Source organism: Syngnathus typhle, linkage group LG6, assembly GCF_033458585.1.
Source record: "Syngnathus typhle isolate RoL2023-S1 ecotype Sweden linkage group LG6, RoL_Styp_1.0, whole genome shotgun sequence".
Lineage (NCBI taxonomy): Eukaryota > Metazoa > Chordata > Actinopteri > Syngnathiformes > Syngnathidae > Syngnathus > Syngnathus typhle.
The window spans coordinates 1,269,858-1,290,333 of record NC_083743.1 but is presented as its reverse complement, the minus strand read 5'-3'; the positions used below and the strand labels follow the sequence as shown (position 1 = coordinate 1,290,333).

Below are 20,476 nucleotides of genomic sequence, written 5' to 3'. Positions count from 1 at the left end.
AAAAAAAAAAAAAAACGTAATTAGCTAGGGGTCAAAGGTCAAAGTTTACGGTTCAAAGTTCACCCAGGGGTCAAAGGTCGGTTCAAAGTTCACGGGGTCATGTGCACATTTTCGATTTTTAACTAGAGTTGAAAGTTCAGGGTTCAAAGGTCACCCAGGGGTCACCACGGGGTCACCACGGGGTCACCGCGGGGTCACCGCGGGTTCAAAGTTCAGGGTTCACTTTTTTTTTTTTTTTTTTTTTTTTAGGTTAACCTTTATTTAACCCAGTGCTTCTCAATTATTTTCTGTTACGCCCCCCCCCAGCAAGAAGAAAACTATTCGCGCCCCCCCTCCCCACCGTGACTATCCTAACTTGTCTTGTAAGTCGTAAAATGTTGCACTGTCGCAAACGTGACAGAAGTAACAATGAGAGCGCCACTGCCCCCTGCTGTAGTAAACGCGCAATTACACTTTATTCTAGTACTGCCAAAAAAAAAGCCTGTTCCCCAGGGGGGGCGCGCCCCACTATTTGAGAAGCACTGCCATAATGAAAGGTGAAGCCAGTGGCAGCCATCTTGGATTGCCGCTTGCTGGGTGTGCCTATCTCAACTACACTGATTTCTTCATGGTGTTTTTATATTTTACGTCTCTATGGCAAAAATGTGTGTAGCATATGGTTGTACCTATAGGTCTGGGAAGAGCACTACAGGCACATTTCTTCAGTTTGAATGCAATTATAATGTAGCCCCATGTCAGAATTTATGATACTGTGATTATATGCATTAAATGGTCGATGCAGCCAGTGAAGTTCATTCTTTGCAATGGGGAGCCTGGTGTCAAATGCGCACAGATCAATATAGTTATCTATCTATCTACCATTCTTTTCAGACTAAAGGTTGCTCGGGATATACGTTGCATTAGCCATAAAATGCACAATAAAGTGACAAAAAAACATATTTGACAAAATACCAACACCAAGAACAGACATGAACGAGCAATGATATTTCCCTAATAAAGTGGCCTGTTATTAGGTACACTTGAAAATGGCGGTGTACCTAATGGAGTGTCTGTGTGATTCCCTCGTTAAGCGCACCTGCGTGAAAACTTTTAGCTCCTGCGGAACGTGAAAGAGGCTAAAACTTTTCACGCAGGTGCGCTTAACGAGGGTCACTTGGAAAACATGTTGGAACGCGGCCCTGAAGACTAGAGCTTGACATGCTGTGACCTTTGACCATGATATTTCTCTAATAAAGCGGCCTTTTATTAGGTACACTTGAAAATGGCGGTGTACCTAATGGAGTGTCTGTGTGATTCCCTCGTTAAGTGCACCTGCGTGAAAACTTTTAAGTTTCATAAATATTTATTAAAAAAATTAAATAAAAAGCCACACCCACAAAATTTTACAACAAAGTATATATTTATTTCAAGCCAATTTTCAATGTTCGTATATGAAGGGATATATATTTATATATAATGTAACAGATTTTATGGTTCTAAAACACATGCATGTATCTATCAAAACAAAACAGATCATCGCTGCATATAAATTCATTTCATGTGCATTCAGAAAACTCTAAACACAAAAATGTTCTTTTTAAATTGGTGTGATTAGTTCAACTGCTACTGCGATGACCGTCGACGAGCTAAAGTTGCTGTTGACGGCCACGTGCTAAAGTAAGCATAAAATCAACGCCGAGTCGCAACCAAAGTGAAAAGCGTCGCCATGCAATACAAGCACTTGTAGTGTACCACTAGTTTTTTTTTTTTTTGTTTCTTCTCACCAACACTATTTGTTCGTCTTGGAATACATCGATTGAACCCATCAGTTAAATCAATTATACACGAGGCAAAAATACAAAACGGTTTCTTGCTCGAAAAATTGTTCCATCAAGTTCCAAAGTTAACGCTACCAAAGGATACTGAAGGTTAGCCATCAAACTGTGGTGTAAACATCGGGGGAAAACATCGGAAATCACAAAGTCCTTTCAAATCTCAGGGTTAGGCAATGACCGGCGCGGCCGCAAAAACTACAAAGAAATAAAAGACAAGGTAAACTGACTACGATTTGTTTCTCTTCTCGCTAGCTTATGATACATTTTGTTCAGACTGACAAATCACTGCGAAAATGACAGCAAAATTAGCAACAACAAACAAAACATCTTTGGAATCGGCCACAAGTCCTGACTGAGATCAGAACGGATTGTTTCTCAATTAGTCCTGCCAAAAAGAAAGAAAGAAAGAAAACTCTCCAAAGCGTTCTTTCACCTCAACCTCACCGTCGACATGACTCTTCAACCTGCTCCGACACATCTCAGCTGTCGTTTCATATCACTAATCGACAAATCTGCTTGTCCTCTTTTTTTTGTATTTTTGGTTAATGTTCAAAAAGATTGGTCGCTAAAAGACACAAGCTTGTAATATTTGTGTTGAGACAACGGGCCGCACAGTTGCATGCGAATCATCGTTTCTAGGGGATACTCGCCGATACTGACTACCGATACCTCTAGTACTTTTGATGCATAAGATTTAACGTAACGGTCACAAAAAATTGTGAATAGACCTATTTTTTCCTGACACACATGTCAAACTGCTGCAGTATAACGCCAACTACTGCCCAACTACTTCTTTGCCTTAAGTATCGGTGGTTGGTATCGGCAGCCTCCGGAAGTACCCGATACCTTGAAATAAGGCTGGGTTATCGGTACTTGCCCATCCCTAGTTGTTTCTTCATGTGGTGAAGTTAAAGACAACAAAAGAGTAAAAAAAAAAAAAAAAAAAACTAATCTATTATACACGCCCTGTTATCTATAAAAAGTCTAATACTAAACATTAAAAAGATAAAAGCCAGTAAGACTGCGGTATAAAGATGCTAAAAAAAATCCCTACATCCCGTTAGAATGCGTTTAAAAATCAATTTGAAAGTACGAGAAAATGAAGAAAGTTGTTTGTGTCGCTCGCCGTCTTAAAACAAAAGCTGAAGGCACTTGATCTCTAAAAAAAAAAAAAAAGAAGAAAAAAAAAAAAATTTAACTTAGACACGCTGGCACAGCCAAGCAGCGATGTGGTCGCCTCCCCCCCCACCCGCCAAAAACCTTCACCTGTCTTAATTTTGAGCCCTTTTTGATACCTTGGCTCCAAATCCGTATCGGTTGTCCAATACATCATGTTAGGTTCCTCAGGCAGAAAAAAGGTGCAACAAACACAGAAGGTGAGTAACTGCAGGACAACGAGGCGTCGAAAGACAAACGGGGTCAGAGGCCCGAGATGGAGCTTCGGGGAGCTTTTGCGTTATTGTCTGCTCATGGGCCAGCCTTGAAGACACAGACAAAATAAAAAGGAGAGAGACGAGAAGAATACTGCCGCCGCAGAGTACGGGAAAAGTCCAAACGGGCTCGCTGAAATGTCTTGTCAAAAGCACGTTGGTGAAGGCGCAGGAGGATGAAGAGGGGACCCCCCTGAGCCCCCTGCTTCCCCTCTATAACCACGTAAGGAAGCTCTCCTTGTCGATCTTGGTGGCGGCCAAAACCGACTCCATGTCGTTGAGGATGTCGGAGCTGAGCGCCTCCTGCAGGCTGGGCATCAGCTCCTCGCCCTCCACCGCCATACTCTCGCTCTCCAGGGTGCCCAGGTCCACGTCCGTCCCCGGGATGGCGTCCAGGTAGTCGGGGAAGCGGCTGGGTTGCGTGCCCATGGAGGTCGGAAGCGGGTCTCCTGCGAGGCACAAAGCGGGCTTCAGCGCGGTGCGACATGGCAGTTCACCCTACTTTAAAACCTTAACCCAACTTTAAAAACCCTACCTCCAAAACATCGACCGTACTTTGAACCCTGACTTAAGCTAACTATTAGCTCACCTGTGTCCATCTCGTCCACGCTGTTGAGGAAGTCATCGGGAGTGCGAGGGACGCTGTAGCTGCTCATGCTCAAGCCACTGTCTGTGCTCTCGTCCCTGGAGTGGTACGTCCCGCTGAGGGACAAACAGGAAACCGACACGCTGTCGTTAAAAGTTGAACGCCGATGTCATCGGGTGGTGAGGGGCGGGGCGGACCAAGAGGGACAAAGAATGGGCAACATTTGACAAGCTGCACTTATTAGCCGAGGAAAAATATGTAGGCAGAGTTCAGCCGAGACGGCATGAATGAGGCCATTGTGAGCGTTGGGGGTTGGGGAGTGGTGTCGGTGGGCGGGGAGGGGGGGGAGATTAGGTCGTCTACTCATTGGACCTCGAGCTCCCGGCCTGCTTCAGAATCAACTTTTGCTCATGTCTCACCAGTGGGGGGCGCTACACATGGCAAATGCAAACCAATGCGAGGCAGTTTCACAGTGTTAAAAATATATTGAACAGATTTGACTAGTAAAAGACATTTATATAAAATAAAAATAAAAAAAACTATTAAAAAAAGAAGCGTACTGAAATTACTGGAAGAACTTAAAAACAAGATTTGGGCAAATTTGTTTTGAATATTCCTTGACCTAATTTAAAACCATTTGGCGATTTATAAAATGCTAGCGAAAGCCTTTCGGAACCAACCTGTTGAGGAATGGGTCTGAGCTGTTGGCGGTCATGGTCCGGGCGTCCTGGGCCATCGGGGAAGACACGGGGTTGGTGGTGCCGCCGCCATCTTGCTCCATGCTGGTGGGCAGCTGGTTCCTCAGAGCAAGCTCCTACGGACCCCCAAAAGAGCAACATTGGTTTTGTGTCACATTATATCAACCGCTTAGCCTGCTACGTTAGCATCCCTGGGGTGTGGTTAAGAGGCCGGTCCGGCAACCTTGAACGTTTCGGAAGATATATTTATTGTTTTCATTCAATGAATTTGTTTTCAATTTTAGTCAAATTGGGTCACACCCGACACTTTTGAACTTGTTTATCAAGTCCATCGCCGCTCCCATTCATCATCACGACGGTCATCATAAAAGTGTCGGTGCCGGGATGCTGTCTTGAGTAAACTCCTGAACTCGGCGGGCCGCACACCCTGCGTGGAGGCGGCGATGCGTCACTAGGAAGTGGTAAAATTACCGCAGATGAGTCACGGGACTCGATGGCCCAACAATGGAAGCCCATCAAAGCGGGCTTTGAGAGTTTGAACCTCTAAGTGAGATGAGTCATCTTTCAAAGGTTATTTCAGATGGAGCGCTCTAAAACGAAAGCCGTTTGCCCAATCACACTCACACATGAGTCGAACAGACGCAAAGAAAAACATCTGCATGCTTTTGCGGATGTTTACACGGCACGCTTTTTAATTTAGAACAGATTTGGCTTGTTAAGAGCAAAACAACATTGCTGCTTTTCGGTGCGTCTTCGAAATTGAGCAACCGTCACGGTCTGTCAAATTGTCATTGCAGTTTATGATGTTCCCAATTTCTGAACTTAGAAATGATGTCTTATTATTTTTGCATTACTCCTCCCTATCATTAGATTTGGTATAATCAAAAATGCTGATATGATTGACATCTCTGCGTGAATAAAGTCATTTAAATTTAGAACATAAGGCCTGTTAAGTCCATTTTTTCCCCCGTGAACAAAGGCTGTTTTATGTTTGTGCCTTTTCCAGAGTAAAAAGTGGAATAGTAATGTATTTTGGAAATTCACTTAAAATCTGAATTTCTTCTGTAGTTTGAAACTTTATGATGGTAATATTGCGACATCATTATTTCTTTCTCCCCCAGCCACAGTGGATGGACTCAATTAGTTTCTAAAAATCCCCAGTCCTGACCTGAGGTCTTTGTCGAAGCAGCTCCTGCTTGAGCCTGAGCCTCTCCTTCTCAATCTTCTGCAGCCTGAGCTGGTTGACGCCGCTGAGGGCGGCGGAGGGCAGCTGGCCGCCGCCTTGCTTCACTGGTGCGCTCTGGGAGATCCTCTGCTGGTTCAGGGCTGGGAAGGGAACACAACAAGAACAAGGGCATGTTGAAGACTTTAGCAGCTCGTCACGGTTGGTTTATTGACACGGGCGCTATGTACAAATCTTGACAAGGTCTGCGTAGCGCTTTTTTTTAGACTTGATTCACGTTAGCCGATTTGGTTTGACGGCCATCTTTTGCTCACATGTCAAAGCAAATTGGAAACCTAAAAGCGGCTGATTATTATGCAAGCTTCAGTTTTTGCGCACGTGCTTCCGGAACTGTTGTAAAAATAGCCCTAAGATAATCAACGTCATGTAATCAAAGTCCTTCATTTCCTACTATGGGATTCATAAAGTACATCTCTCCATCTCAGAGCGGAAACTGTGTGCGTGCGTAATGACTTCAGTGTTTGGTGACGTCTCGAGAAAAAAAAAAACAGCACAACAGGACTTACAAGTTCACCAAAAGGCTGGAGACGAGCCAGTGCAGCAGGTTATGTAGGCTACAGGAAGTCCCGACAAGTTTTATAGCACGCGCAGTCCCAATTCCTGTAAGACCTGATCCCCGCCTACTGGCTGACTAAGACGGGCATTGTTGCTCAGCCACGTTGCATCAGTCAGGACTTATCCTCTTCATTGTCCTTTTTTTTTTCTTTTTCTTTCCGTCCAAACAAATCAGAGTGGAGCCCTGCAGCCTGCAGGCTCCTGCCTCTTTATCTCACTTTCAGGCTCTTCCACAGAACCCGCAGTACATTTGGTTACGCAATCTAACAACTTGCAGTGATTCATCATGGCGTGCACGTTCACCAATGGATCAAGTTTGGCGAATGTATCGATGACAATAGGAGTCATGGCAACGTCTCAGAAATTGATCTCTAAGTCAGCCATTTTGATTTTCCAAATTCCAGCCACATCTTTGTTATTTTCTGGGGTTTTTGTGGGAGGTGGGCTAATAAACATGAGCAGTGCTAATCTTCGCATGCAAAGTAGCTCACAGTTGTATTTGCATCAGCCTGACCACAAGGGGCGCAAGAGTAAATGCCAGGACGTGTTTGCTTATGCATCCAACCACAACAAAGCCCTGATGGGGGCACAATTTTTATGCAGTGGGGACGATGGGGGGCTCGTCTCGCTCGCCCTCCCCGCGCTGTCCCGCCCGCCACCCCGGCACCTTCAATCAATGTCTGTTTACACTATCCCGCAGCTGAATGGATCGCAGCCCGGGGCGCTCCCTGGGAAGCTGCGCGGCCCCAGCAGCAATGACACCCCCGCCCGACTCCCGAACGCATCCATCTATCCGCCTCCCACTCCCTCTCTCCCTCACCACCCACACAGTGACTGAGCCGCCGCCTGCTCTTCTTCTTCTTCTTCCCTCCCACACACATGCAGTCATGGGAGAGAGTGCTACTTCTCGTCACTTCTTCTCGCCGCCGCCACACACAGTGAAAGCCTCGCGCGTATCCCTCCGTCGACTCAGGCACTAGTTAACCCTCCCCCTAAGATGATACAGTTACATATTTCCCCCGCCACCGTCCAAAATTTATACCCTTGTCATGTGGTCACCAAAGGCGAGGCGACGGCACTTTGGAGAAGAAATTAGAGGGCGTTCAACTGCTTTCGGCGATAGCAGTCTAACGGATTCAAATACTTCTGCATCACCGTTAAAATTTGTGACCGTTTTGTATTTATTTATTTTTTTTATTTAAACTTCAACTAGGTTTTGTTTCATGGAGACTACCAAATTTTCTTTTGGGCTTTCGGAAAAATATGTTTTACTACTGATCACTACAATAAATGAACAATCGTGAAACTTTATCAAATCTAAAATGACAAAAATTGCAAAAAATATTTTTTATTACAAATAAAAAAGTTCAACGAGTATATTGTGTTATTTTTTTTTTGTCACTGATTGGATGAGAGAAATCATGTGATTTTACTCCCTCACAACAGGCCTGAAAATGCCTTTACTTGACCTACCATCACGACATTCTTTTCCCTGCGCCAACGTTAATTATTAATTATTAATTTTTGTCGCGTCAATCTAAATTCAGTTCGTTTGGCCTCGACGGAGGTCAACACGAACTAAACAGTCCTCAAACATGTCCTTCGAGGCTCGCATTTAGCGTCCAAATGACGTGATCAAAGAAAACAAAAGTCCGCCTCGCAGACCAAACAGTAAAGCAAAACAAGTGTGGCGAATATGCGACAACAATGAGAAAAATCGCCGGCGTGAACGAGCCGAGCGTGAGAGGACGAGATAGGAGCGAAGGACAGGTTCATTTCAGGGCCAGCCTGATAGCGCGCACACAAGGAGGCCGCCGACTTGGTGTGTGTGTGATTCAGAGGGTTTGTGTTAGCAACACATGAGGGCGGCCTAAGCTGCCGAGCCAAGAGAGATAAGAGACCAAGTTAATGCCGTCTGCCTTTTGTCTTCTTCACGCACGCCCGCAACAACGATCCAGCAACACCGGCGCTTATCAGGCCATCGCGCCAGGAGCCGCGTTACGCTACACACACACGCACAAGCGCCCCCACGCCCCAAGAGGTTGGGCTTGAAATGCTAACAGACTATGATTAAAATTTTTGTTTTGTTATGTGCAACCAACAAATGCTGTCAAGTATATGGCCGACTAGCGTAAACAAGGCAAAACGTTCACAGGAGGTCGAAAAATCTGAAGAATCTGAAAAAGCAATAAATAAGAGAAATCAATAAAACAGCTTGGCACTGAAATTTAAAATATGGTCCCTCATAAGTCGAGACATGGATGTAATTCACCACATGCTGAAGTAGGAGTACGTGACAGTGTTGTTTTTGGTTTGCTGGCTTGACACAATTAGCATTTTTGCGCGGCTTTCTTGTCACTACTACTTTGACGGAAATTACAGCTCTTTACCCCAAAATCTCATGAAAAGTCACATTCCAGATGACATCATTGCAACTTTCAGAAGAGGCGGAAGAGAGTCACATGACACGTAGGCCGCCTTTGACAAAGCGGCCTTAGAACCAAGAGGCTAGCGGGCTAGCTAGTTAGATAGCTGCTTTATAGAACTCCTCCTCTTTCCCGTCGCCATCTCCAGGAAGGATGCATGCTTATCTCGTCTGAATGTTCTGTGTTCTTTTCCTTCGTCTCCCCCCCCTTAAAACCTGAACCCACTCCTGCCCCCTTTTTCCTCTCCCTTGCCTCCCCCGAACACACACATATTGGACTTCTTTGACTGAAAAGGTCTGGAACAGATTAAGAGTTGGAGTGCAGAATAAAAAGGATTGGCAGAGATTCAAGTCTGTCTGGAGCGACAGCACAACGAGGCCGTGCCTGCACTGGGCCTCACGAAAAGAGTTGGGAGGGGGCGTTAGATGTTCATGTGCATGTGTGTGTGAGGCAGCCAGCAAGAGGCCTCCGTTAAAGGTGCTGTGCTGCTTTTCTCCTCAGAGCTCAAATTAGCCTCGATTATCAAAGCGGCTGGCCGACGACGGGACACCTGCATGGCAGTAGAGTTCCAACAAAGCAACATTTTACGGCTTTCGGCTCCAACGCAAGCCGCTCACTCGCAAGAAACTTGAAGGTGAAGACTTATGCAAAAGTCACGCCCACCTCAAGGTCCGACTGCAGTGGCGGCACGGCAACAGTTAACACGGTGAAACTCACTATCAGGCGCCCGCGAGCCATGTGTGCATGCGTGTGTTCATGACTTCTCAATGTTCAAAGGCGCCGTCTCCCCTTCCCAGCTGCTCCGCTCCCTTTACAACTCTGTTTTGGACTCTGTACACATTGGCTGACCAGACACGCAGGCTTTGGTCTGCTCCATGATGATGTGATGGTACTTTTTTTTTTTTTTTAAAGTCTTATCACACATACCTGGTCCTGTCGCTTATTTCCTAACCCGGCAGAAAACTTCCTGTCAAACTTTAGCTTGGGTCGGGACAAGGGGGAGGGAGGGCGGCTGGTGTGTGTGTGTGTGTGTGTGTGTGTGTTGCTAGGATTAACGAGCAACTCAGCTGTTGTTCCAACACTAAAATGGTTGACAAAAGGTTAGGTGCTGCTTCAGAGCAAAGAGGGGGTAAAGGGGAGGTGCAACATCCAAAATAAAATCAAAGTGAAGCACTGATCGGGCCGCTACAGCTGCAAGGAACTTCACCAGGGGGGAGTTTGCATTTCTAGGACAACAACTTTGAGTCCCCGTTTACGATAAACGTCGGAGCAACTTTGCGACGGGACTCACCGAAGCGGGGGTCGAGCCGCGGGTCCAGCCAGGAAGTGGTTTTGTTCTTGTGGTTGATGTAGTAAATTTCACCTTCTGATGTAATGGCTTGTTCCCAGCCTTCGGGGAGTGGACCTGGGGGAGGGCGGACAACACGTATGACATAAACACACACGATGATTCTTCAAATGGCCTGCTCACAAACCGAGGTGTGAAATTAAACACCCAAGTAAGTATTTGACAAAGATCCGCTTCTGGTTGCCAAACACCGGTTATTATGTTGCCAAAAATAAATAAATAAATACATAAAATACAAAAATACATAAACCACACCTTTGATTGGCAGCGGTTACGCTGACTATAGCAACTCGGCGTAATGACGGGCAATTAGATGATGATTACAAGTTATAAAGTGTCATTTTTTTATGTTTGCACGTCATTCTCAATAAGCTTTCAAATATTTGCTTTAAAATTATAAAGACACTTTTTAAGCATTTCAAGCCGGAAACCCAAACTCGACATTTTCACCACAGACAGACAAGTTTGACTTTTAATTGACTTGCTGCAACTCTGACGCACATTGTGACATTACCATTGAATGGTTGTCGCACTAAATCGGAAACACTACTGTACCGTCGGAACAAATGGTCACCTCTGATTGGCTTCTAAATCTTTTTTTTTTTTTTCAGCTGTCAACATGAGAAGGCAGCGATATGATAGTTGACGCTTCCTGCGTAATCTGGGAGTTGCGGTGCACGGAAAAACATGTCAGACAGGACCTGTCACGTTCTACCCGGGTCTCACTTCACCCCAGGCGAATTCCACCAACGCCAACTTCAGCGAGCTACGAGTAGCGACTAGCGTGTAGCGCAGAAATGCCTCGACAGAAGTACCGATAGTCGAGTGCAAGGAAATGTGTGCAAAATCTCATGCATAATGGAAAAATGAAATGAAATGAGGGGTTGATTATTTAATTTCATAGAAATTACAGCACATTTTAATCGGGGTGTGGCTTTCGCATGCATTTTTTTTTTAATGCCGATTTAAAATATGATTGAATTTTTTTACCATCACATCAAATTTTTTCAATATTTTTTTTTCTTTTTGGTTTTAACTCTGACCTACAAAATCTTCCGCAATATGGATTTTATCACAATTTTAAATCTCACCTTTCAGATAAAAATGCACCTGTAAAAATAAGATTTTGTTGACCCGTTTAACAAAAAAAAAAAAAGTATATTTTTATCTTGAACACGATTATTTCTCAACATCAAAATAAAGTAAAAAGAAAGTGTCGGGAAGTGGGGGGAACACACCGCTGGCTGGGTTCATCAGGTTCTGCTGCTGGACCGGCAGGGAGCTGGGCGGGGGAGGCTGGCTCATCTGGAGAAGGGCCTTGCGGGGGTCCTGCCAAGTGGTGGTCTGATCAATGTGGCTGCCGGGAGACAAAGAAAGATAAAGACAATCAGTTTGGGGAAAGTTCAACGCGGAGGTCGGCCTACTGCGAAGCGGCCGATGCGCAGGAACTGATGAGTCAGTCGCAGAGCTTTCAAATGAACAATGGGAGCGATACAGTTAGCTTCCAAAATCAGCTTACGCACGCCTGGAAAACACGCTGGCCTTTAATTCTCTGGAAATCAGCAGTGTGAAAACACTTACAGTCTGGTGAGAGACAGTTTCTGCACTTTCGCCGGGGCAACAGATACGATACAACACAACTTTATTTAGAAAACGCTTTCACATTGCAACCGGTGATGTTTTGCTACGTGGTAGCGCTTGCTAGCAGCTAGTTACCGCTAGGTATGTTTCAAAGCTAAAAGCTGGTTTTGGTCTAATATTTTGTGGCTCGTTCTAATAATTCTTTCCTACATATTTGGTTATGTTTTTTTCTATTTTTTTGCATGAGTTTTTTGGTAGTTTTGTAACAAGCACATTTTTAAGGAATTTTCAGTCATTTGATATGAAAATTTTAAAAATCTGCACTTAATTGCTGAATAGTTTGGTATTTTGGAAAGTTATGTTTACCCTTTTTACAACTAATGACCGAGCTCATTAAGTGACGTGACCAGAGCAAATCACAACAAAACGCCTTGGCGGAGGCAAGCCTCAGGTGAGGCGCCGGTCCCAAAGCCTTGAAAACAACAAGTGAAGGGCGGAACAATGTTTCTGCATCTATTTCACGGCTCCTCTTTGCCTGGCAGCGAGGGGGGGGCGGGAGGGGCTTTAGGGAGGATTGCGGTGGGTGTCGGGGTTGGGGTATTGTGTCGCATTCTGTGAAGGCATTGATAATTAGTGCTTTGTTGGTACTTGTTGCTTGATTAAGATGGAAAGCTAATACAGGAAGCCCTCCTCTCCTGAGCGGGACCCTCTCTATTGAGGGAGGGTCAGTCCCAGGGCTCAACGCAGGGGGTCCTTCTTTTTTTTTTTTTTCTTTCCTGGAAGCCCCCTTAAACACTGTGGAGTGTCAGGGGCTTTAACAATCTGGCGCCACATTTACAAAGCTTTCACCTGCTTGACAAAAGCGCAGACTGAGCTACGACCTAAAACCCCGCAGCATTCACATGTTCTCTTTTTTTTTTTTTTTTTTGACGTCCCTCGGCTCAAACAAAACAGGCGGCGGATTCCAGCAGTTTGTTTACGTGGGGGCCGCAACTCATGGGTGGGTTAGTTAGTTTGTAGTTTAATCATTTTGAAGTCAGTCATCTTAATGAACTCAAGCAAAAAGCTAAAGTTAAAGCCAATGTACAAATAATTCACAGGAAAAGAAAAGTTACCATGAAAACAGTTTTAGGTCGGACAAAAAGCCAAGCAAAAAGTATAGTTGCACTGGAAATGGATCTCAGCTAAATAAATTGAAGCTAAGTAAACTTTCTCTGAAAAAAGTTCTTGATTTGACAAATTAAATCCAATGGTAACACTATCAGATTAATTCCCGACTCGCCAAATCCAAGCAAAAATGTCAGATAAAGTAAACTATTAGGTTTCTCTTTAGCCTCAGCCATAATCCCAACCTGCCGGTCAGGCCCTTGGTTTTTTTTTTGTGGGGGGGCGGGGGTCTGACTCAGCACTCCTCCTGGAGCCCCACAGCCCACACCCCAACCACCCTCCACTGCACAATGCAACCCATTTTGAAGCCCCCCTCTTGTTTATGCTTTACTGATCAAAGGAGCTGCCAAATCCCCGACCCCGGACCCCCTGCCCCCCTCGTGGCCCTCACACACAAACGCACACACACACACCCATAGCAAAGCAAGCAAAGTAGCTGGAACTGCTCAGACCGAAGGGGCCCCCTTGAGAAAGAGGGGTCACAGGGAGCGGCCAGATACAACTGTCCAATAGAGAAAAGGACTGAAAGAGAGGGAAAAAACATCCACGGAAGCCTTCCCCCCCTCGGAAAGCGAATGGCTGTGGTCCCCTCGCCTTGACCTCTGCTTTCCATTATGGAAACTATGACATTTATTATAATGGGAGAGAAGCAGTTGGATAAGGAAGGGAGGTATTGATGCGATCCAAGTACAGCAGCATGCGGAACTACAAATATTTAGGTTTATCCATTCTTTGCCTCCCTGTAAAGCTTTCGGATCTAAAATCCGGTCCGCGGGCCGAACATGGGCCCCCTGCATGTTTATTGTTGGCCCACATCAAAAGTCAAAATTGTAATTAAATAATAATCTCACGCGTTTTTTTAAAGTGTTACATGTGATCACTATTGCTATTTCTCTATCACCCTAATGACTATTTGCTTTGTCAACTTTCACACTATATTCAGATAGGCTCAATTGCTTAACATAAGTTTACAGACAACACACTGAATTTGTTTTATCGTGTTTCATAAATACAAGGTAAAGTTAGGACATGGCTATTAGAAGTGCTTTTCTTGCCATCCAATTGACTTTTCTATCAAGATAGTTGTTGGACAAAAAAACAGTTGATGATCAAAAGAAGTGAGAAAATCAAATCACTTCCGCCTCACCGCGACTCCGTCGTTGAAACATTTACTAACTTGGCGAGCGGGTCAATGAGTTACAAGCCGTCTGTGATTAATTACCGAGCTGTAAAACTAAAAGATAATCCATTTAGCCAACCCGATATGGCCCGGGACGGACACCACTTCCTGCGGGCGAAACATGAAACAAAAAAATGCAGCGACAACTGTTGGGGTGGGGCGGCCCACCAGTTGGCGCGAGGAATTGTTGGTGATGCGCTTGTCTTTTAGCACCTAGCTTTAATTTGACAAGTTAAGCTAGCTATGAACCTGACTTTTAGTGTGACTTTATCAAACCAAGCTACATTTGACTAGCTACTTTTGTTTTGGTTTTAACTTGATAAGTTTCATCGGAATTTGGTCATACAAACAGATCAAAAACGTTAAACCAGTGTGTTTTTCAAACCCAAAGCTCTGTGGCTAGCTTGAGGTATTCTGCTGTGGAAATACTACAAATGCAACACTAATCGTGTGTAAGCGGACTTTACTTAGGCGGCGGATGAGACGGCAGCCTTGTGCTATTTCCGTCCACTCAAAGGCCCGCTTGTTGTTAAGAATGAAGTGAAGTCACGATTCTGAACCCATGGGCACCTCTGTTCTATTCATTTGTCTTTACACTACATTCACAACCAGCTCCAGTATATGAAAACGGATTGGTGGTTAAGATACTCATTTGAACCGTCATTGCGGTCTCATGTGGCTCAGCTGACGACTCTGGATTCACCCGGACCATCGACGTGTCCTTGACGGACGGGCCACTAATCAATGTGGCGTTTATTGCGCGGGTGTTATTTATAATATCCTGCTGTGAAAGGGGGGGGGGGGGCGTTTTTGTTCAGAGCTTCAGAATCATCAGCGTACAAAACAATAGCAAGGTCATTGAGTTGTTTCCATGTTTTTATGGAAAATAACCATAAAACCTCGCATCCCTAAGTGCTAACACTCCATTGTTACAAAGTTAGACCAGAACTGAAAGTTGAATGCGTTCCACTTGGTGAGTGTCTCTAATGAAAAAGGCCCCCATAGAGAGGAGTTGTCAGATTTTAGAAATGGTGGTCCCGAGGTGCCCCCAGACTAGGGGTACACGCTCAGAAGGTGGTCGAAGCCAGGGACTAAAGAGGGCACAGAGGGGGGGCCGATGTAATCAGGCCCCTAAAATGAGGATGACCACCTCGGCTCTGGTCAGGCCGGGGGATGCCTGGTTGCCTCTCTATCAGCAGGACATCATCAAGAGAGATTATTGGGGCAACCTCCGTGACCCCATTGTGGCTTTAAGTTTCCCTTTGAAGAGGCGTTTGTTTCGACAAGATGCAGCTAAAGACTGTGAGTGTGTAGCTTTAGCGCCACTGCTGCTTTTGTTCACCTCCAAAACAGAAATGTGTATTTGTCAGTTGTCAGTTGTTTAATGGGTTACTGAAGGTGTTAGTCGATCGCACGTAATAAACAATTTTGTTTAATGCGGCCGCCATTCAAGAACCTCAAAGATTCAGTCATCTAATTCAATAGCGACGTTAGCTTCAGTTTTAGCCGTTAGCTTCGATTCATCAAGCCAATTACAATTTAATCAATCCAAGTTTAATTTTGAGCTTTAACTTTGGATTGGTCCAGCTAAGCTCTGTTTTGAAATGTATTTTAGTTAAACTTTTAGCCATAAATTTGAATTTGTAAGGACAACAACTTATTGACTTTATCGCAGTTGTTTCTGTGTTGGAGGTCATTTGAACAGCAACAATCTTTTCTGGGGATTTGAACAACCCGATCTTTGGGTAAGTTTAACCCCCGACGCCACCTGATGAGACCCACTTCCCAAGTCCGAGATGCCCTCAGCTGACAGTGGAAGCATTGATGTCTGGGACAGAGGTGTTACATCAAGACTTTGGTAAACACGGGTCTCGACTTTCTCACAGTCTCATTTGTGTACTGAGCTGACAGCCCCCGCCGTGGAACAGGAAGGGTCTTGTCTGTGTGTGTGGTCAATAAAGCAAAAGTTTGTCAAACACAAAGTTAGTCCAAATGAGCTCTTCACACAGGCTCACGATGCCGCCTTCCCCAACGTCATTTGCGCAGAAGAGCCTGGAGTGAAATCAAATTACAAGCTCAGGACGCACTGGGCTACTTTTGATACACGTACAAGCCTCAGTAAAATTCCACAATTGACAGAATAAGATGGCGATGGAGATATTTATTTCAGGGTCTGTGACTTGAAAAATGAAATTCATTCGTGATGCTTATAAAAAGAAAAAAAAACAAGCGGATGTGGGAAAGGTCGCCCTTTCTAAAGTGTTTAAAATCCAATTGGGAAGAGACAATCGGCCTTCAGCGAATGGCTCTACCTGCCCCTGAGGCCGGGCCGGATAATAACAACCAACACTCCCCCACCCCCCTCCCTCGCCCTACAAAGAAGCTCACCCCAGCTTAGGGCCGACTTCCCACGGACTAAAAGCTGCATTTAATAAGCGTCCGGAAACAGTGATTACCCCTCCGAGTTGGCCGGTGCGTCTAAATTAGAAACCTTCATTAGTTTATGACCCTCCCCCACCACCGCCCCCCAGTCAGCCAGCACCAAGCAAGGTGACCCAACCTCCCCGCTGTCATAAATCAAAAGCCACAGCTAAGTGCTGGAAGAAAGAGGAGGAAAGGTCAACAGACTTTGTTGACGTTGGAGCTCTCTTTAAATTGGAGGTGGTTTTCTTTCTCATGGAACAATTGGGCAACTCAAGCGACATCATAATTGCTCCTGAAGCCCTCGCTACTAATTATTGCTGTTGTATTTATTTGGGCAAACTTTATAAAATATGTTGCTTTTAAGAAGCAAGTTTAAATTAAAAAAAAAACTCCCTGCAATTTTCTGCTAATCTCCACGTGGTCGCTATTTAACTCGGTTAAAAGAGGGCCGATGGCGCTCCATTGACTCGAGCTTGGGAGGCCCATCACCCACCCTGCCGCCGTCCGACAGATTGCTCATAAACAACTGCCCAGGGAATTCCCGGTCCAGCCCGGATTCACAAGGCCGATGGAGACAACTGAGCGAAACGTGAGCCGACGCGCCGCTTGTCCGTCGGCCCCCCGGCCCCTCGTTCGCTCGCTCTCTGGGCTTCGCCACTCGGCCTCAACACTTGGGTGTCAAGAGCCGGCCTGTTTATAAATAGGGGAGTGTCTTTTCCAGCAGCGGCAGCCGAAGGCCGTCTGTGCTCCAGATCGAATGTCGGTGCTCTGATGCGTGATTTTCTTTCACATTTTAGCGGGTTGCAAGCCAATACAAAGTTTTGCTTCCTGCTTTGAACTTTGTTTTGGTGTTGCAAATGTCTTTCAGGAGGTGCCTTTTTTTTTTTTTTTTGGTAGGGGCTCCAACGGTTGAATCATTCCAGAATCGATTATTATCGATGATTCCATCGAATGCGAGTGCCGTGATTTTCCATCCTTTCACTATTGTTTGACTCTTGCTAGCGCTACTTTTAATTACGTTTTTCGGGCTTTCTTCCGCAGCCAGCCAACATACGATTCCACATGAAAAGAAGGCGCCCAGCTTTGAATCCAAGAGTCGGAGACAAAATAACTTCAAGTACACACAAACTGGCTTTCGCTCAACTTAATTCATCCCGTCAAAGTGAATAATTATCAGGTTTTTAACAACGGCAGCGATCCTGGGAGAGTTTGCAAAACACCAACCCCCTGATCCTAAACACACACATATTTCTTTGAAATGCTACAGATGTGGTCCAGATGTGTGAAGCCTTTCAACATCTGGCAGCGAAATCTATTTTGTTGATCCAGAGTGAATCGGAATGGATCAGATTTGTGCGGTTGATGTTTTTGTTGTTGTTAAATTTGTTGCAGCAGAGACAGGAGATGGGCCGAGCTCTGGCGTCAAAATGAGCTGCTCCAGAGTGATTATGCAATAACGGCTAAGCGCTAGGTCGCTCCTGTTAAAACTGACACCCTTTAATGGGCCTTGAAAAGTTACAAAGGAGTACTAAGCCAAGCCTAAAAAGGAAAAAAATAAATAAAAATAACATATTATACTGAGTGTATCATTTGATGAACATAATATTATGAATTTTGATCTGACTTTTCTTATCAAATGAGATAGAAAATAATATACATTATAAGATTGACGTTATTGGCGACAGGGAGTAGCGTCCAGATTGACAGGTTAGCAGATGACGCTGGCGTACTTGTGTCTGCCGAGGCCACCACACTGGCCCCTTTTGTCTCCCCGGCGAGCCCTGAGGAACTCCGCACAGGGCCCGCTAAAGACTCGTCTTGTTCGCTAGCTAAATGTAATAACCTGCAATTGACTGCGTTTGGGAGGACTGGTCGCCATTGTGAGCCGTCGCAAGGTTGCAATCGGCATAACGTGCAGCGGCTCTGATTTCGCACCCAACTTTTCAAAGACTTTGGTTGTGTCAATACAACCGTATCACTTGGCACATTCCGAGGTAGGACACCTTAAGCACTAGACGATGACAACGCGTTTTGAAACCAGATATGTTTGCTCGTGGGCAAAAAAAAATTTGGGAAACCCAACGAAAGGGTTTTTTGGTTTATGGTGGAGTTACGTTTTCATGCCAAATTAAAACCTACAAAATATAACACTACAAGTTGGATTGAGTTGACGCTCTTACTTGAGGAAGTATCTCTGGCCCGAAGCGGTTTTAGCCATCTCCCATCCCGGGGGGAGGGGCACGTCATCCGGGATCTCGTACGACGACTGTCGCAGGTGCTGGGGGGAAGCGCCTGCCGGCGGCATGCCGGACAGGGAGCCCCCGGAAACGGCGCCCATCTGCAGGGAGGCGGGCGAGGAGTGGGCGCGCACGTGGTGCGGAGTGAGCGTGCCACCGGTGCCCGCGTCCGTGCTCGCCTGTGAGGGGCGACAAAAACGAGAAGCACGACTTTACATCGGTGATTCTTAAAAATGTAGTATGAATGTGTACCACGCGTGGTATGCACGCACCCTCTAGTGGCACGCAAAAGAATGACTGCTTAAGTGGAGGTCAGCTGTTTTCAAAGTGCTACTATACTTTCGATTTGCAGATATTGACAGTAGTGAGGCACACACAACTCTCGCCGCCTTGTCTCAATTGTGACTGGACAAACTACTTTCACGTACAATGTAGCTGTCCAAGTTGGCCCGACGTGATACTTTTATGTTGCCTGTTCTTTTTATTGTATGTGTACATCAACATTATAGCATTGTGCAGATCCAACCAGAAACCACGTTTTGATTTAGCACAAAAATGGTTGCAGATTGTACATTGATGGGACATAAATGACCCCCTAGCAGCATATCTCTATTTTTAAAAGCGACAAAACAGCAGTGGTAAGTTTTTTTTTTTTTTTTTCCACAAGCATTCTTTATATTCTAATTACAACTTTATACTGTATCTATGTTAGGAAGCGTTGCGTGTGGAGGCAAGCTTGTAGTCGGCCCTTGAAGGAAGGGAAAGGAAGGGGAAAGGGGGGGGGGTGCAGGCAGAAAGGGATGCAAGAGGAAGGAGGGAGGCAGGGAGGGGAGAAGGGGGTTGGGAATTGCTCACGCACGCGCACTGGCCAACAAACTTCCAAAGAGGAGCAGCAACAGTTGTGGGTATGAGATGAGGGTGGGGGAGGAAAAGAGGCACAAATAGGGCAAAATGGAATTGTGGGCTGCAAATTGGACTCAACAAAACATCCATTTTGTGTAGATAAAAAGAGCACCAAAAAAAAGCAACATTTCCACTAGCAAAACTCAGTCTGCCAAGTCATTAAACACAATTGAGCTGCAGTGATTGGGTTGTCATTTTCTGACATTTTCAACTAACACTACACGTTATGTTGACAGTTTTAAGTAGATTTGGCAAGGGATAAAATAGGTCGAGGGGAAGTGGCTCCCCCTCCCTAACAGGACGGGCCTGCTGTCTGGGTCGGAACCGACACCGAGCTGGGCCTCGGAGGCCCCCTGGGGGGGTGGGGGGCAGGTAGGGGCGACTTCTTACTTGTCTGGAGTGAGACTTGGGCTCGGGCGGCTTGAAGAACGAGTCGGGCAGCTTCCTCATCCTCATAGGCACCGAGGGGGGGACGATGGTGTTTTTGGGGTTCATGACGGCGTTGAAGAGAGCCTCCAAATCAGTCTCCGAATCGCCCCGGACGTGGACGATCTGGTGTCCGGCCGGAGGGTTGTGCTGGCTCGGATCCATTGTCCAGAAAAAATCTGCCGAGCCAAAGTTGAGGAAAAAACAACCCCCCCCGAGGAAAAAAGGGGGAAAAAACAAATCCCGAACTTGTTTTCTTTGGATTTTTCCACGCAGCAGGAAATGTGCAAAAGAGAAAAAAAAATGTCGACGCTGCTCAGAAAAAGTTGTCCCGATTCATCCTAAACTTTCCCCCCCAACCGAAAAGTTGTTAGCTGTCGAACTGTGCACACAAAGTCGACGAATTGTGATTGTTACTTGCGGGCATTCTCCAGGAGACAACAAAGCGCATATCTGGA

At 45.5% G+C, this 20,476-nt stretch overlaps 1 protein-coding gene across 1 annotated transcript; it reads right to left on the bottom strand.

Moving 5' to 3' along the window:
* Positions 1–1,380: 1,380 nt before the first annotated feature.
* Positions 1,381–20,183, bottom strand: LOC133155779 (transcriptional coactivator YAP1). Its single transcript, XM_061281329.1, has 8 exons — positions 19,983–20,183; positions 18,633–18,868; positions 11,339–11,457; positions 10,044–10,157; positions 5,697–5,854; positions 4,511–4,644; positions 3,834–3,946; positions 1,381–3,693 (listed from the first exon to the last, which is right to left on the bottom strand). The coding sequence occupies exons 1-8, from the start codon at positions 20,181–20,183 to the stop codon at positions 3,458–3,460; spliced, it is 1,311 nt and encodes a 436-aa protein (XP_061137313.1). The 3' UTR covers positions 1,381–3,457.
* Between the last annotated feature and the right edge of the window lie 293 nt (positions 20,184–20,476).

What these genes read in the sequence shown, in the direction of transcription:
- LOC133155779 (XM_061281329.1), bottom strand. Translation starts at nt 20,183, where the DNA reads ATGGATCCGAGCCAGCACAACCCTCCGGCCGGACACCAGATCGTCCAC. An exon ending in GCGGCTCGACCCCCGCTTCG is followed by an intron (nt 5,855 to 10,043) that starts GTGAGTCCCGTC and finishes TTCCCTTCCCAG; the next exon opens with CCCTGAACCAGCAGAGGATC. An exon ending in TGCTTCGACAAAGACCTCAG is followed by an intron (nt 4,645 to 5,696) that starts GTCAGGACTGGG and finishes GGGGGTCCGTAG; the next exon opens with GAGCTTGCTCTGAGGAACCA.